Source organism: Fukomys damarensis, unplaced genomic scaffold, assembly GCF_012274545.1.
Source record: "Fukomys damarensis isolate Sample0158 unplaced genomic scaffold, DMR_v1.0_HiC HiC_scaffold_23, whole genome shotgun sequence".
Taxonomy (NCBI): domain Eukaryota; kingdom Metazoa; phylum Chordata; class Mammalia; order Rodentia; family Bathyergidae; genus Fukomys; species Fukomys damarensis.
Window position 1 is genome coordinate 58436890 of NW_022900935.1, and position 17037 is coordinate 58453926.

General features: G+C 48.2%; 2 protein-coding genes across 10 annotated transcripts in view; one reads left to right on the forward strand and one right to left on the reverse strand.

Moving 5' to 3' along the window:
- Window positions 1-16219, forward strand: part of Kif19 (kinesin family member 19) — a 28804-nt gene extending 12585 nt beyond the window's left edge. For 4 of the 9 annotated variants that reach the window (XM_033767311.1, XM_033767317.1, XM_010630717.3 and 1 more), the window contains 15 exons: window positions 4-198; window positions 1121-1267; window positions 9692-9814; window positions 10916-11087; window positions 11554-11719; window positions 11834-11996; window positions 12560-12776; window positions 12861-12988; window positions 13432-13520; window positions 13651-13819; window positions 14005-14092; window positions 14595-14953; window positions 15148-15304; window positions 15453-15490; window positions 16058-16219. In XM_033767311.1, coding sequence (XP_033623202.1) covers window positions 4-198; window positions 1121-1267; window positions 9692-9814; window positions 10916-11087; window positions 11554-11719; window positions 11834-11996; window positions 12560-12776; window positions 12861-12988; window positions 13432-13520; window positions 13651-13819; window positions 14005-14092; window positions 14595-14953; window positions 15148-15304; window positions 15453-15490; window positions 16058-16198 — 2352 coding nt within the window. In that variant the 3' untranslated portion in view covers window positions 16199-16219. Of the gene's footprint in view, window positions 1-3; window positions 199-1120; window positions 1268-9691; window positions 9815-10915; window positions 11088-11553; window positions 11720-11833; window positions 11997-12559; window positions 12777-12860; window positions 12989-13431; window positions 13521-13650; window positions 13820-14004; window positions 14093-14594; window positions 14954-15147; window positions 15305-15452; window positions 15980-16057 lie in introns of those variants that run through there. The other 5 variants (XM_033767313.1, XM_033767312.1, XM_033767315.1 and 2 more) reach the window with 5 other exon arrangements.
- A 526-nt stretch (window positions 16220-16745) lies between these two features.
- Window positions 16746-17037, reverse strand: part of Btbd17 (BTB domain containing 17) — a 4562-nt gene continuing 4270 nt past the window's right edge. Inside the window, exon 4 of the mRNA XM_033767419.1 lies at window positions 16746-17031. Coding sequence (XP_033623310.1) covers window positions 16756-17031 — 276 coding nt within the window. The 3' untranslated portion in view covers window positions 16746-16755. The remainder of the gene's footprint in view (window positions 17032-17037) is intronic.

Consider the following 17037-nt stretch of genomic DNA (forward strand, 5'->3'; position numbering starts at 1 on the left):
TAGGTCATGCAGCTGTTGATGAAGGGGAACCAGCAGAGGACCCAGGAGCCCACAGCTGCCAACCAGACATCCTCGCGCTCCCACGCTGTACTGCAGGTGGCCGTGCGCCAGCGCAGCCGGATCAAGAGCATCGTGCAGGAGGTGCGGCTGGGCCGCCTGTTCATGATCGATCTGGCCGGCTCTGAGCGCGCCTCCCAGGTGAGGCTGGCTCTGGGGTCAGGGCACGGCTGGCTGTCCCAGAGGGAAGAAGGGCCAAGGAAAGTGCTCCCCCAGGGGAGGCTGGCTCCCTGGTGTTTGAACATGCGGGCTTGGATTAGAACAGGCTGAGGTTCAGCAAAGTCTTTCCTCCCCACGAGTCAGTCCTGGAGGCCATCCTGAAGGGACGGAAGCCTGGGAGGAGAAGGTATGCAGCGCTGGAGTCGGCCAGTTCTGGCTTCTCCAGGAGGGCCCAGGTGGCTTCTGGTTGGGTGTTGGAGGCCCTGCTGCCTTGATGCCCCCTGCAGGCCCAAAGGAGAGGACTTCGGGACTCTGTCTCTGTCTCTCTGTGTCTCTGTGACTCTCTCCATCGCTCTCTGTGTGTCTCTGTCTCGAACACACACACACACACGTCCACACACACACGTCCACACACACCGTCCATACACACACGTACACACACATACACGTCCACACACACCATCCACACACACACACGTACACACACACCGTCCACACTCCCTCACACATCTCTCTCCTGAAGCCTGTGGCATTCTCTGGAGCCAGGTCCTGCGGTGGAGGCAACTCATGCTTGAGGCTCCTGTGAAGCCGCCTTGTGGACCACACCTTCTGGCAGCACCTGCCCTGGGGGAGATTAAGAAGCAGCCACTGGGCCCTGCTTAGACACCTGCAGCCCACAACTCTTGTTTAGAGACCCTGCTGTCCCCTTATCTACTTAAACGTCTTCAAGGCCCCTGGGCAGAGGGTGGGACAAGGCTTTCATGTCAGGTCAAGGGTACATTTAGGGGCCCCGAGGGAGGAAGTGGGATTTATTACCAGGATCATCTGGGCATTTTGTGGGTGGCTGAGATGAAGCCCTACCCCTTGCCCAGAAGGTCACAGTCATGTTCTTTGCTGCCCCCAGACACAGAACCGCGGGCAGCGCATGAAGGAGGGGGCCCACATCAACCGCTCCCTACTGGCCCTGGGCAACTGCATCAATGCACTGAGTGACAAAGGCAGCAACAAGTATGTCAACTATCGGGACAGCAAGCTCACCCGGCTCCTCAAGGTACTGCACGGCTGGGCCCAGACACCGGGCACCAAAGATCAGGCTGCCAGATTTACAAATACAGACCCAAGGCAGGCAGCTGAATTTGAATTTCAGATAAGCCACAAAATTGGTTTTAGTGTAAAGTGTGCCCCAGCCAGTATCTAGGATGTACTTATGCTAAAGAAATCCATTCACTGGTTATCTGAAGTTTGCATGCAACTGGACGTCCTAAATTTTATCCTGCAGCTCTAACCTTTATTCTGATGCTATTTTGTTTTGTTTTAACCACTGTAGCTTTGCAGTATAACTTAAGTCTGGGATCGTGATGCCCTTGTTTCCCACAGTTGCTTTTGCTATTCTAGGTCTCTTTTGGCTCCAAATGAATTTTAGGATTGCTCTCTCTAGTTCTGTGAGGAATACTATTGATATTGTGATTGTGACTGTGATTGTGAATCTATTAAATCTGCATAGCAGCTCTGGAAGTACGGCCAGCTTGACGATACTGGTTCTGCCTCTCCAGGGACAGAGGATATCTTTCCATTTTTCTCATGCCCTCTTTGATCTACTTTTTCAGAGTACATAGTTTTCATTGGAGAGGTCTTTCACTTCCTTCATTAGGTTAATTCCTAAGTATTTCATTTTTATTCATGCTATTATGAATGACACTGTTTTCCTAATTTCTTTCTCACTGAGTTTATTATTGGTGCATTGGAATGCGACTGATTTTGAGGTGTTGACTTTGTATCCTGCTATGCCAGCTAATTTGGTTATTGACTCTAGGAGTCTTTTGGTAGAGTTTTTGGGGTCTGCAAATAATGATGATAAAAATGTAACTTCTTCCTCTTCAATCCGTATCCCTTTTATTTCTTTCTCTGGACTAATTGCTTTGGCTGTTGTTTTGAGAACTATATTGAACAGGAGTGGTGATAGTGGGCATCGTTGTTTTGTTCCTGATTTTAGAGGGGAAGCTTTCAGCTTCTCTCTATTTAATATAATGTTTGCTATAGATGGCTTTTTATCAGATGAGATAAAGACCTTCTATACCTATTTTTTTCCACTTTTGTCATGAATGGATACTGAATTTTGTCAAATGTTTTTTCTGCATCTATGGAGATGATCGCGTGAGTTTTGTCCTTCCTTCTGTTTATGTGGTGTATCAGATTTATTGATTTGCATATATTGAATAATTTCTGCCACCCTGGAATGAATCTTACTTGGTCATGAGGTATGAAGTTTTTAATGAACTGTTGCATTCTGTTTCCTACTATTTTATTGAGGATTTTTTCCATCTATGTCCATTAATGAGTTCTCTTTTTTGGTTGGATCTTTTTCTGGTTTTAGAATCAGGGTAACGCTTGCTTTCAGAGATGCCTTGGAAGTACTGCTTCTCTTTGATTTCATTAGAGTTTGAGGAGTATTGACATTAGAGCTTCTCCAAAGTTCTTACAGAATTCACAGTGAATCTGTCGTGGCCTGAGTTTTTCGTAGTTGGTAGGTTTTTTAATTACTTCTCCAATTTCATTGACTGATAATGGATTAGTCAGTATTTTTGTATCTTCTTAATTCCATTTTGGCAATTTATACGTACAAGGAATCTAACTATTTCTTCTGAATTTTTCATTTTGTTACAGTTCAGGATCTCAAAGTAGTTACCAGTGATCTTCTGGATTTAGCAAAATCTGTTGTGATTTTGCCTTGTTCATTTCTTTTTCTTTTTTATCTTTACTGGCACATTTTAGGTATACAATACAGTTACATTCATCATTGGAATCTCGTATGTTTACATGACTTTTCTTGGTTCTTGTTTTTCCCCATGCCCCTGCCCTCCCTTCAGCCCTTCCACCCTTCCTTGTTTACAAAGACATTGTTTCCATGTTTTTCCTTTTCTCATATTTTTTTCTTTTCCCTTTTTTACCTTTCCCGTACCCCTCCCACTTCCTCTACTATTTTTGCCCTTTTCTTCCTATTATACAACATCAATTATACATTTTGATCCTTCTTTACACTTTTAGTTTTTCACACCAGAGAAACTATTCAGTATTCACACATGTGTGACTTTTTAATTTCACTTAAGATTATGGTCTCAATGTACATTCACTTAGCTATAAATATCTCTAGTTTCTCATTCTTTATGGCTGAGTAGTACTCCATTTTATCTTTTAAAAAAACACATCTTCTTTATTCAGTCTCCAGTTGATGGGCAATTGGACTACTTTCAAACTTCAGCGGTTACAAACCGGGCCACTGTAAACATGGGTGAGCATATATTGCTGTGGTATGATTCTTTTAATTCTTTTGGGAAGATACCTAGCAGAGGAATAGGTGGGTCAAATGGGACTTCTATTCTTAGTTGTTTGAGGTATCTCCATATTGATTTCCACAGTGGTTGCACCAGTCTGCACTCCCACCAATAATAAAGAAGGGTTCCTATCTCTCCACAACCCCACCAGCATTTTTTATTGATTTCTTGATATCAGCTATTCTTACTGGGGTGAGGTGGAATCTCGGTGTTGTTTCCATCTGCATCTCTCAAATGACCAGTGATGTTGAACATTTTTTCATGTGATTATTTGCTGCTTTCACTTCTTTGTCTGAGAAATGTCTGTTCATTTCAGATGCCTATTTTTAAATCAGTTCTTTATATTTGAGGGATCTGATTTTTTAAGTTCTTTATATATTCTAGATAGTAGACCTTTGTCTGAGGAACAGCTGGTAAAATTTTTCCCCACATTATGGGTTGTCTTTTAGCTCTACTGCTGATCTCTCTGGCAGTGCAGAAGCTTTGTAAAAAGATGAGATCCCAGTTGTTGATTCTCTGTGCTACAGAGGATTTTATCTTTTCCTATGCCAATATCTTCAAGAGTTCTACCTCACTTATCTTCCAGCAAGTTTAGTGTTTCTGTTTTAATATTTATATCTTTAATCCACTTGGATTTTGGTTTAGTTCATGGTGAAAGATATGGGTCTAGTTTTAATCTTTGTCAAGCTAAAATCCAGTTTTTTGAACACCATTTATTAAAGAGGCTGTCTCCTCCAGTGAGGGTGCTTGGCTCCTTTATCAAAGATGAGTCTCTGAGTATGTTAGGAGTTGTTTCTGCAACTTCTGATCTGTGCCACTGACCCTTGGGTCTGTTTCTTTGCCAGTGCCATGCTGTTTTTATTACAGTGGCTTTGTAGCATAGTTTCAAACTGGGTATTGTGATATACCCTGCCGTGTCTCTGTTGCCTAGAATTGCTTTGCTATTCTAGGTTTCTTCTGATTCCAAAGGAATTTTTGGACTGTGTTCTCTGAATTTCAATAGGGATTGCATTGAATCTGTACACCAGTTAATAAAATGGATTTGGGTCTTTTCTTTCCTTATTTTGGTAAGATAGGTTAAAGCTTTTTCTATTTTGTTTATTCTTTCAAAGAATCAACTCTTTGATGCATTGATTCCTTGTACTGTTTGTTTAGTCTCAATTCCATTCATTTCTGCTCTGATCTTTATAATATCTCTCCTTGTACTAGCTTTAGATTTGGATTTTTCTTGGTTTTTAGGGCCTTGGGGTGCACATGAGGTTGTTTATTTGAGCTTCCTCTGTCTTTCTAGTGTGGAAATTCACTGCTATAAACTTCCATCTTAGGATTGCTTTCATTGGGTCCTATATGTCCAGAATGTCATCCTGGCATTATCATTTGATTAGAAAAATGGTCTGTTTTCTTTCTTAATTTTATCCGTTGATTCTTCAAGAGGACATTATATAATTTCCATGTTTTTGCACAGTTTCTATGGTTTCTTTTGCCTTGATTTCTAGTTTCATTGCACTATGATCTGATAACATGCATGGGCTAATTTCGATTATTTGCATTTATGGCTTATGTACTAGTATGTGGTCTGTTTTGGAGAAAGTCCCATGTGCTGCAGAAGGAATATGTATTCTGTTGTTGAGGTAGAACACTGTGTAGATATCTACAGTAAGTCCCCAGCATATGAACAGATTCCATTCTGGGAGAACATTCATACGTTGGATGCATTCTCAAGTCGAACAAAGTGACTCTTATTAAATGCTTTGACACAAATATGCAATATAAAGCATAAAAAAGTCAAACACACACAGAAATACTGTAAGTAAGCCATTTTTACTTTTACAGTTTCCTTAAAGTGGTGCTACAGGGCTGGGATGTAGCTCAGCTGTGCAGTTCCTGACTGGCAAGCATGAGGCCATGAATTCGAGTCCCAAAAAAGAAAACAAACAAACAAACCAGCGGTGTTACAGTACAGTACAACAACTGTAAATAAATAGCGTGTTGTTTTGCGCTTCCTAGCAGTCCATCACCACCGCTTGTCCTCTCGCTTCTGGACATCCTGGGCTCTGACTGGGCACTGTACAACTGTACACTGTCACACTGTACAGAAAGCGCACAGTAGCACAGCGGTGACAATATCCGGCAGACGTGTGAGCCGCTTTCCTGATCTTGTTCATACCTGTGAATGCTCCTACCGCGAGGTCCATTGCGTCTGTGAAAATTTGTGGCTGAAATCTTTGGAAGTCAGGGACTTACTGTATTAAATCCATTTGTTTGAAGGTTTGCTTCAACTCAGATATTTCTTGGTTGATTTTTTTTTTGCCTAATTTGTCCGTTTCTGACACGGAGGTATCGAGGTCCTCGTTACAATTGTATTGGTGTTTATCGGATTTTTAATGTCCATTACTGTTTGTTTTATGAAGCTGGGTACACTGGTGTGTTTATAATTGTTATTCTTTACTGTTGAATTGTTCCTTTAACCAATATGCAATGAACTTCTTTGTCTCTTCTGATCCATTTTGGCTTGAAATTCACTTTGTCTGAAATTAGGATAGCTATTCCTGCTTTTATCTGGGATCCCATTGCATGGGATATTGTTTTCCATCCTTTGATTTTTACTCTGTGAATTTCTTTTTGAATTAAATGTATTTCTTGCATGCTGAATATCATTGGATTTCGTTTCTTGATTCATTCTGCCAGTTTTTGTCTTTTGATTGCAGAATCGAAACCATTCACATTGAGTTATTACTGAAAAGTTTGACTTTTTCCTGTCATTGCATTATTTTCCTGTTGGTGATTTCCTTGGGGGTTTTTTCTCTCTCTTTCTCTCTCCCTTTTGCTTCACTGCTCACACTATCCTTGAGACTTTTTTTTTTTTTTTTGGTACCGGGGATCGAACTAAGGTCCTTGTGCTTGCGAGGCAGGTGCTGGAACCACTGAGCTAAATCCCCAGCCCTATCCTTGAGACTTTTTCTGTAATCTTGTTTGGGTGGTCATGAATTTCTTGAGGTGCTCCTTGTTATTGGAAATATCTTATTTCTGTGTCAATTTTAAAGGCAAGTTTTGCAAGGTACATAAGCCAGGGTTGGAAGTTATTATCTTCTAGGGTTTGAAACACCACTCCAAAAGCACTCCATCCTTAAAGATCTCCTGGCCTTTAAGGTTTGTGTTGAGAAGTCTGCTGTAGTTCTTATGGATTTACTTCTATATATGATTAAGTGCCTTAGATTTTGTGCCTGTGAGGGACTTTTGGTACCTTGAGTATAGCATGGTGTGGAGAGGTGCTCTTTTAATCATGGCTATTTGGGATTCTATATGCATCATTTATATTTATGTTTATTTCCTTCCCTATATATGGGAAGTTTTCTGCACTATTTCTGTGAACAGGTTTTCTGTGCCATTTGTGTTGTCTTCTGATTTTTCACTTGTTCTAGATACTCTGAAATAAGGCTTCTTTGTATCATCTAGCAGCTATTAGGCCCACTTTTCATTCTCCTGTTGTTTTTAAAGTGTCTTTGAGTAATTGGTCTCTGAAGACATCATTATCTTCTAGTTCTGAAATCCTTTCCTCACACTAGTCTCTTCTGCTGCCCATACTTTCAATATAATTTTTAATCTCCTGGATTTCTAATTGAAACCTTTTAATGGGCTCTAATTCTTTGCTAAACTGGTCATTCATGTTTTGTATAGCTCAATTAGCTTTTTATTAGTGTCTCCTGAAAGTCCTGGATCATTTTGATTACTACTTTAATTATGTTTAGTTATATCATTGGTGATCTTGTTGAGTACCTTTTTAATCTATTTTCTAACCTCCTCTGGTATCTTTTTGAGTAATTCAGGTGTATGATTTATGCTCTTCTCCCCTTTGGTGGTCCCTGGATTGGCTTTGGAGGAGTTGGGAGTTTTGGGAAGCATTTCACTGCCTTATCTTTTCATGTTTTTATTGGGTTTGTTGGTTTGTATGTTTAGTTTTGTGCTAAGGTCTGTGGATGCTTACAGTGCAAAGACTTTGTTGTTCATAAAGAGGTTCTTTAGTCACTGTTCAGTGATGCATTTTAGTTATTTATAGACCTTTGTCTCAGCTCAAAGATCTAACCACCTTTGTTATTTTGAAAGGAGAGGATGCAGTGTCATTTGCCCAGCACTGAATTCTCTGGGAATGTACTATTGCCTTGTCACAATACTCTTATGTCACAAAGGTAATCTGATTGTTAGCTTACAGAGAAAACTCATTAATAGCAACAGTTATGCAACTCTGGTAATATCAAGCAAATCAGCTACAAGTGTGTTGCCCAAGACAAATGGGCTATAAAATATTAACATAATTAACATGAGAACCAATTATGCACCACCCTTAACCTCAGTAAAGAAATCCACAATTATGATGTGAACATTAAGATAACCCAGGCATCGTCTTTCAGCTACTATGTACTAAATGTGATAGTTATTATCTCAGCTAGTGGTAGAAAAGAATTCAACAATTTTATAGCTAACTATCTAAAGATTCCTAAAGCTTTGTGGTTATACTATTAAAGACATTGGGGGTTGGGAATTGGGAAATACAAGAGGAAAAATTTGAAACTTTAAACTATACAATATGAGAAGGAAGAGAGAGAAATGGTACAGAGGATCCTACTGGGGAGTAGAAGGATGTTTGTAGAATTAGGCAAAGGCTAAAGAAAAAACTGACAAGAAATACAAGATAAAAAGAAGGATGGAAGAAGAAATTATATGGAGAGTAAAAATAACAGAAAATATTAAAGGGAGAAAAATTAAAAGGGAGACGAGGACAAAATAAAGCCAAAAAGATAAGCAGCAAGGAAAAAGGAGAAAGGAAAATTCCCCAAGCCTCAATAAACTGGTGAAGAAGAAAGGAGGAAAGGAAAGAAAAAAGAAAAGAAAAAAATGCACATACAAGAAAAATTATCTGTGATTTGAAATATGTGGCTTCTTCTGGGGTCTACCATTTGGGGGCAGTGTCCAATTCAAGACATGTCCCTGCTCACACCGGTAGATAAAAAAGGCAATCAGGCCCGAGATCTGTGCTGGATGAAGTAGGATTAGGGTAAGGGTGCCAGTCCCGGGACTTTCAAATCCAGAGTAACTCAGGCTGAGCCGTACCTCCGGCCATGGGGAGAAGGCCCGTGTCCTTTACCTTAGACCCCTCATGGGGTTGCTTTCCTGCCTGCTCCCCAACCATGGCTGTCTCTTACCCAGTCACTGTGGGAACGTAACACTGGGACCCCTGAAGTGAAGCTATCTGCACAGCTCTGAGGGCTGGGTTGAAACAGTCAACCCTTCCTTGGTTGGAATGACATCCAACCAAGCACATTCTCCAGGGCTATGGCAGCTGCTTGGACTAGAGTCATTCACTAGCTCAAAGGATTCACGTAGGAGCAGAATCCCACACTCTTCCTGCAACTCACAGCACCCAGTGGTTTGTCCCATCATCAAGTTTCTCCCTGAAGTCCTCTGGAGTCCCTGGAGTCTCGAGTCACTTTGTCTCGTACATTTCATCTACCTCTCCTGCAAGCCATGATCTAGGAGCTAGGGAGAAAGTGTAGATTGCCCCTTCCCTTCTCTGTATTGTTTCTTCAATCTCTCTGTAGGTTTTAATTTTCTTGTCAGATCCTTCCAGGTCCCCAGGGATCTACTTCTCTTTTTTCTTCCCCAAATTATTATTTTTTTCCAGTGTCTGGATTCCCGATCTTGGATAGGATGTTATTGCTGCTTACCATTTTGCCATTTTCTCCCAGTCCATTGGTCTTGTCAGTGACTCTGTGAGTTAAGGAAGTTCCATTTGCAGACAAGGAGTTTGCACAAGGAGGTTAAGGAATTTTCCTGAGGGCTCATGCTAATGAGTGCTAGAAACAGGGTCCCAAAGGAGGTCTCCTTGGTCGAGCTGCCAGCTTATATGATCTCTGAGTCAGTCTGCTGGTGGTTGCATCCACCAGCCAGGGAGGTGCAGGTAGCAGGGAAAATGATGGTCACATTCCAAAATGAGGCAGTTTAGGAGAGATGAAGTACTTTGTGGGTCTCCTAGCTGGCTGAGGCTTTCTTCTTCCCAAGCTGTTTGCATTGTGTGGTGTGTGTGTGAAAAGGAAGGGGCAGGAGGCTGTCTCAGCTGACCACGTTCCTTGTCTCCCTCTGCTCAGGACTCACTGGGTGGAAATAGCCGCACTGTGATGATCGCCCACATCAGCCCAGCAAGCACAGCCTTTGAGGAGTCCCGGAATACACTGACCTATGCTGGCCGGGCCAAGAACATTAAGACAAGGGTGAGGCCACTTGGGTTGTCCATCACACTTTCTTGGGCCCAGTCTCGAGCTCTTGGACTGATTCCTTCCACCCACCCCATTTTGTCTAGACCCAGCCCGGACTACACTGGCCCCAGTCGAACATCACCCCCAAGCCCTTTCCCTGTACCTCTGGCCCCTGCATGTCTATCCTAAAGCTCTCATCCACTTCTTATTCTGGGCTGCCCCCAACTCCAACCCAGCCCCACCATCTCCCCTTCCTCTTCAGACGTCCATTCAGATCTCTGCATTTTCAAAGTACCTCCTCATAGCAATCACAATAAGAGGTGGCCTTTGTCGAGCCCCTCCTCTGAGCCTTTTGATATAGTATCGTATCTGATTTCAAAACAAGGCGAGTGTTATTGCTTCCCCATGATACAGTCCACAGTGAGGCTTAAGGATTTAAGTGATTTCCCAGCTGGTCACTGATGGCTCAGAGACCAGAAATGGGCCTGCCTGGTTCCCAAGTTCATGTTCCTACTTGTCTGATGAGCATGGTGGGACCCTGACATCTAGTATGAAGTCTCTTTTGGACTGAGTGCTTGAAGTTGTATTCTGACCCTCCAGAAAGCTCATGGGGGAGAGAAGACATAGTGTAGACTAGTTCATTCATAGGTGAGACCATTGCTAGGTAGATGATGTCATTTGGGGTCGGGGGAGAGAATGAGTGGTATTGTGAAGTATAAGGAAAATATTTTAGAAGGTGGGAAGGCATGAAGTTCTAGAGCTGAGAGGAAGTTAGTAGGCTCGAGGAGCGAGGAGTATTTTTTTAGTACAGAGCAGATTATTTTTCCAGATCATTAAAAATCAGAGAGTGGTGAGTTTTCAACACCAGTTAAGGAAGTAGGGCATTCCATCTAGGCATAGGGAGCCACTAAGGTTGATAGGCAAAAGCAGCACTTTAGGACTAGATGTTAGATGTGACAGGAAAAGGTAAAGTTGGAGGCAATGGGGGCTTACTGTCATCAGAGGGACTGGGGAGGCAGAAGGGAAGGAGAAACGAAGGCCCCACTGGAAAGACCAGAGAGTGAATACAGGCAGCCCTAGCTCCTGGTATTCTCCCCCACCCTGTTCTCCCTGCAGGTGAAACAGAACTTACTAACTGTTTCCTATCACATCGCCCAATATACTCATATTATTCAGAGCCTGCGTAGGGAGATCCAGCAACTGAGGGGAGAAATTTACCATCGGGCAGGGCAGGGCAGGGCCTGGCCCTGGGCCCGCCCCGAGCGAGGAGACATCTGCCACATGAAAGGTATGTGAGTGGGGAAGGTCGTGCTGAGCTGGGCTGTCTTGGGCTGGGTAGCCTTGGGCTGGTCGCTCAACTGCTCTGAGCCTTACAACCGACCTTTGGAAAATGGGATCCTGATCTCTGCCAGGGGACCTGGAGACCAGGTGGGATCACGTATCACAAGGCACATTCAGTTGTGCGGGGTCCACACCGGGGGCTGCCTTGTAGGACATTGGGGCCACCACCTTTCAGTGGTTGATGTGAGGTGCTGTAAGAGTGGGGGACTCTGGGTCCTATGGAGGACCTGGTAATGCCTTTGGGGTATAACCTGAGGCACCCTGGGGGGCGGGGGTGGGAGGAGGTCTTTCTGGAGGAAGTCCTTGGACTGGAAGAGGGCGTGCTGTGGTTTAGGGAGAAAGATGACGAAGGGCCCCAGGTGGTCCTAGAACCCTTAGCTGGAGCCTGGATTGACCCCCTTCCCCACCTCCAGCAGCCGAAGTGCAGCTGCAGGCCGAAATGAGGGCGCTGCATGAGCAGCTCACCGGCACTTTTCAGCAGGAGATGGATGCACGCAGGCGTCTGGCGGAGCTGGAGAAGCGGGCCACGGAGGTCGAGCATGAGATTGAGGCCGTCTGCGGGTTGCTCACCACCGCTAGGTACGCAGCTCCCTCTTCCCTCTGGGTCCTTCTTGGGCCCAGGACGTAAGAGCTGGGAGCTGTGGGTGTGCCCTGTCCCATGGCCCGACCTCATATTTCCCTGGGGCGGGGCAGCTGGAAGCACAAGAAATCCGGCAAAGGCCTGAAGTGTCAAGCGGAGCTGAGGAAGAAGTGCTCCGACTTGGGCAATGACATCCTAGAGCCACCTGAGGTGGCCTCAGCCCGGGAGAGCATCCCCGCCCTTCTGGAGGAGCAGAAGAAGCTCCACAGGGAGAAGGTGCCCAGGGCTTGGCGGGCGTGGGGGTGAGAAGGGGCAGAGTGACTGGGGACCCCAGGAGGAGGGCAGCTGGGACCGCAGGCTATAAACCCTGGGTGACCTCGCCAGGTTTCAACCCTCTCTGTGCCTCAATTTCTTATCTGTAAAATGGGAGCCCTCACAGTGCAGCCTTCATGGGGTCTTTGGAGAGATTAATGCCTGGCCCATGCCCAGGGTTCAGAACACAGTAGCAAATGTGATGGGGTTTTCTGGATAACAGCTCTGTCCCTTCTGATGAGGCAGACTCCAACCAGGGGGCTTCAGAGGATTATGAACCCTGAAGGTGGCACGGCCTGGGGTTGACCAGATATCCACAGAGCTGGCTCCAGTGGTGGGTGTTAGTCAGGGTGGTAAGAAAGTGGGCAAAGAGAGGCCGCCTTGGAACAGCCCCTGGTTACAAGGGTCTAGGTACAGCTTCAGGGATTGGCATGGAGTGCCTGCTGGACACCAAGAGTCCAGGATCTGGAAAGAGGACAGGCACAGCAGGTGGGCACTGCCTGGTGCTGACCTGGCATCCTCTACAGTTGGTACTGCAGCAGCACTGCCAGCAGGAGCTGCGCACCCGGTGCCAGCGCCTGGAGGAGATGCTGCTTCGGCTCCTTGGCTCTGAGGAGCAGCGGGAGGTACTGAGTTTGCTGTACCAGCTACACAAATCTGAGATGGAAAACACCGAGGCGCAGTTTCACGCGCTGCTCCGCATGTGCGACAAGATCATCAGGGGCCAGAAGCATATCATTGACGGTAGGGCCCAAGCCCCTCTCCACCTGGACCAGGCTGCTCTGGAGAGCCCTGGGCCCATGCTGAGCCATGCCTCTGCCTCCACAGATCACAACCTGCCCGTCCCGCAGCACCTGGAGGACCTCTACTCAATGTATCACCTGGAGCAGGAGGAGTGTGGCCTAGAGCAAGTCACCATCACCGACCTGGACCTCGGGGCCTCCAGGGCCAGGAAGGTGGGTGTGTGAGGGGCGACAGCCCTGGGAGTATGCAACTGCCAGGGAGGGGCCGCCACCCACAGTGGGATGGGACCGGCTGGAGCCCCAGGGAGCTGCTTTCCTTGCCTTCTTAGCCCATCCCCCACCTTGCCAAGCCAAGTAAGGTCTTCATCCCTGGGCATTCCTAACTGGTACTTGTCCCCACCCAGACTCTGAGGGTCGGGGTTGGCCATGTGAGATCTCACAAGTGGCCCTAGGTGACCTCCCAGGAGACCGGGGCATTCAGCGGTGCCGCTAAGGCTGCCTAGCAAACTTCAGCCTCCTCCTGGGGATCCAGGACCCACCCCACTGCCCCTCTGGGGCTTCCAGCCCATGCGACAGCCCTTGTCACTCTGTGTGCCTTTGTCACCCAGTGGAGGGCCACGCCTTCTGACTGTCCCCTCCTGTTCTCCCCTCTCTAGGATAGTTTCCTGCCCAAGATAACCCGGGACGTGGAGAGGTTGAATTCTGAAGGCAAAATCACTACCCTACCCCACCTCACCACAGAGAGGTGAGGCTACTTCTTTCAGTCCCCTTTCCTACACTTCAGGGGCTGGGGGCAGTGTAACCAGATCAAGAGTCAACAGGGAAGTTGGGGACTTAACAAAACGGAGGTCCGGAGCCTCCCTTCCTACCAACAGCTTCCACCCTAGGGGGCCGGACCTCAGTGCCACCAGTAGCCACTCATCTTCTGCCAACCTTAGTAAATTACACCATGCGCGCACAGTCAGACCCCGGGCCTGGCCAGCAAAGAGCTCCTCTGTGCCCACCCCACCTCCCATCCCGGTAGGCAGCCTGGTAACCCAGGAGGTAAGCTCCCGTAATCCACTGACCCCACAGGGCTGCTGCTGGGGGTGGGCACTGATGGGTGGACACCCAGCAGTTGGGATGCAGGCTTCCCAAAACGGGCACCCCGAGGCCTGCTGCCTCTGCCAAGGGGACACGGGGTCCCTGCTGGATTCAAAACTTTCCTCATCCCAACCACTTTGCTCCAGGCCCCACCTGCAGAGAGCCTTGGCTACCACCTCACCTCTTCCCCCGAGAGTGATAAAAGTCTACCTGCGATCCCCTTGGCCCCAAAAGGTACGTGTGGCCCCCTGCCTGACATCATCTACACTGCTCAGATCGCCCAGCCCAAAGCCCTGCCCTCCCCTTTGCCCTGCTCCATGAGCCATGCACCGGGTGCTGCCTGTTCTGTAGAGTCAGCAGTGCCCCCCGGGGTGTCAGCCGCCTGCTCAAGGACACAAGAGAGATGGAAGCACAATCAGAAATTAAAATGGGGACACCTGACACTAAAACACCCCCCCACACCCAATAATAATCGCAATAGCAAAGGCCAGTCGAATCTCTGTCCCCCGGATACGGTAGCTAAGCCCATTGTCTCAGTGTTCTACAGGGTTAGTCTTGGCATCCCTGTTTACAGATGAAAGAAAGTAAAGCTCAGTGTGTCCTAAATTCCTTAAATAGCAAAGGCATTGGGTGCTGGGGGCAAGGGTACCCTGGCTCCTGCTCATTGCTGCCACAGCAGAGGAAGGGTGTTGGGAGGTGGCCTTGATCCTGGTTGGCATTCTTGTGTCCTCTGCAGAGGGAAAGGAGACCCTGACCAGGTGCGTCTCAGCCAAGGCTGTCCAAGGGCTCTCACAGGCCCAGGCTGTAGAGGGGCGCCACCTGCTGGCATCTGCCACAGAACGAAGCAGCCAGTCTCTGAATTCACTAAACGAGGCTGATGACGCTGGGCCACCCAAGCCCACACTGCAGCATTCAGCCAGTGAGAACAATCTGCCCAGAGGCACAGATGAGATCCCCTTCCATTTGATTGGGCATCATCAGGGTGATGGCCCCAGGCCCTGTCTGGGTGGCCAGAAGAAAAACATAAAGAAGAAAGAGGAGTCACTGGAGGAAAAGATGAGGAAGCGGAGGTCCCTTGAGGTCACAGGGCAAGGGGTGAGGCAAAGGATGGGGGCTAGGTGGGAGGGATCCTGAGGGCTGAGCTCCTCTGGGGACCCCTGGGTTCCTCCAGCCCTGCACTGCAGCTGGAGGCATCATCCTCAGCATCGCCTCTACCCCACACCCCACAGTGCTGGGGCAGAGGCCTGCACAGCTCTGGGCCTCACCTCACTCTTCTCCAACCAACACAGCTCTCCCGCCCCAAGACGACACATGTCCCCCGTCCCCCGGAGAGCACCGGGGACCGCAGGGTGCCAGCATACAGGCACCCAGTAGCTGGAAACCAGCATCCAGGAAAAGGAAGTCTGCCTCTGGCCCAAATCAGACCCCCTCCCAGCGAGGGCTCCGGTCAGTACCAGCAAGGGAGGGAAGGGGAAGCCTTGGCCAGCCTGGGGAGGAGACAGGTCAGGCTCCTGCCCCTGTACCTGCCCCTGACAGAAGCGTGATTCTCAGAGTATTCAAGCAACTGATCCTGACTCTTTCCTGTTGTATGTAGGCTCTGAGGACACTTTGCCCCTTATCACCTGGAAAAAGGTGGGCATTTCAAAGCGGCCTACTTATGGGCCGCACCCACCCCATGGAACAAGTACCCAGGACAAGGATGGGCTCTTCAGGCATACGTGAAGAGCCCTGCCTGGGGCCAGCTGCTCCTCCACCCTGCCCTGGAGGCTGAATGAGGTGCAGCTGGGAATGGGGAAACAGAGGGGGGCAGATGAGGACCACATGGGACAGGAGCTCAGAAGCTCAGAAGGCCAGGGCTCCTGAGACCCACAAATTCAGGGGTGTCTGCTTTCATCATGGGGGTGGAGTAAGCCCAAGAGGCATAGCCACCCCCGGGCACAGCACTATTGCCAAAACCCTGCCCAGACCTGTGTCAGTCTCGGCCTTGCCTGTGGGGAGTGGAGCCACAAGTGAGACAGTGTTCCTGTCCACACCAGGGCGAGGGCATGGTGGAGCCCTGGAGAGGGGACTGACTGGCCTTCCAGGAGGGTGGCTGGGGTGGGGAAGGAATCTAGGTTTGGAACTTTGCAATGGCTTTTTCTTCCTTCTTTTTTAATAATAAAACCCCATTTGTGTTTTCATGGTTGTGTTGGAAACCAGACCTCATCTGAATGTGGATCGGCTATGACAGATTCAACCAGCTCCCTTCCTCCTCCTCCCCAAATCGCCCTCCTCTCCCCCTGGCTGGGGAAAGGGTTTTCCTCTACATCCAAGGCCCCTCCCCAGGAAAGGCAGGGCTAGAGCAAGGTCCAGTTTGTGCCCACTTCCCAGTGACCTTCACACTTGCCAAGTCCCCCTCCTAGGAGAGAGGCCTTGGGGTAGCACCCACAGAAAACCTCCCAGTTTAGAGGAGGTAGCTGGGCCCTGCAGATCAGGGCTCAAAAACTGACCAAGTCCCTCAGCTGAAAGGTGAGAAAACCCCCGCCAAGGGTAGGCACCCTGGTGTCCCTGCTGTCCCGTTCCAAGTTGGGGTGGGGGCTCTCAAGGAAAAGCTCCGTGAAGGTCAGGGAACCCCCAGATTTATCTCCCTGGGTGTTCTTCCCTTAGAACTGGTGGTTCATTCATCCCTTCATCTCTCTGAGCATCTGTTTATTCAGGACCAGGAATGTTGCCTTTGAGTTGGCTGTGGAATGAGCTCCAGAGTCCAGGCATCTGGTCTACCGCCATTCACCTGGAACCCACCCTAGGCCCAACCAGCCGATGTCTGGCCACCAGGGGACCAGGCTGCCAGTCCCCTCCGTACTCGCTTCACCCTTCCCAGGCCTTGGTACGGGCTAGGCCAGGCCATTTTCCCCGATCTACTTGGGGGTCCGGATGAGGGTGTGGTAGACGGGCTTGACGATGAGGTGCAGATGCAGCGCGTTCTCCACCAAGTACTCGGAGTTGCGCCGCTGCAGGTCCGCGTGCGCCAGGAAGTCGCCAACCTCCTCGCTGCTCTGGTGGAAGCTGTAGGTGTGGCGGACCAAGAGACGGCCCTGCTGGCGGGCTCCCACCAGCACGGTCTTCTGGAAGCTCACGCCCGCGGCGTCGCCACCACTACTGGCCGGCGTAACCACTAGCCGCGGCCGGCCATCCTCAGG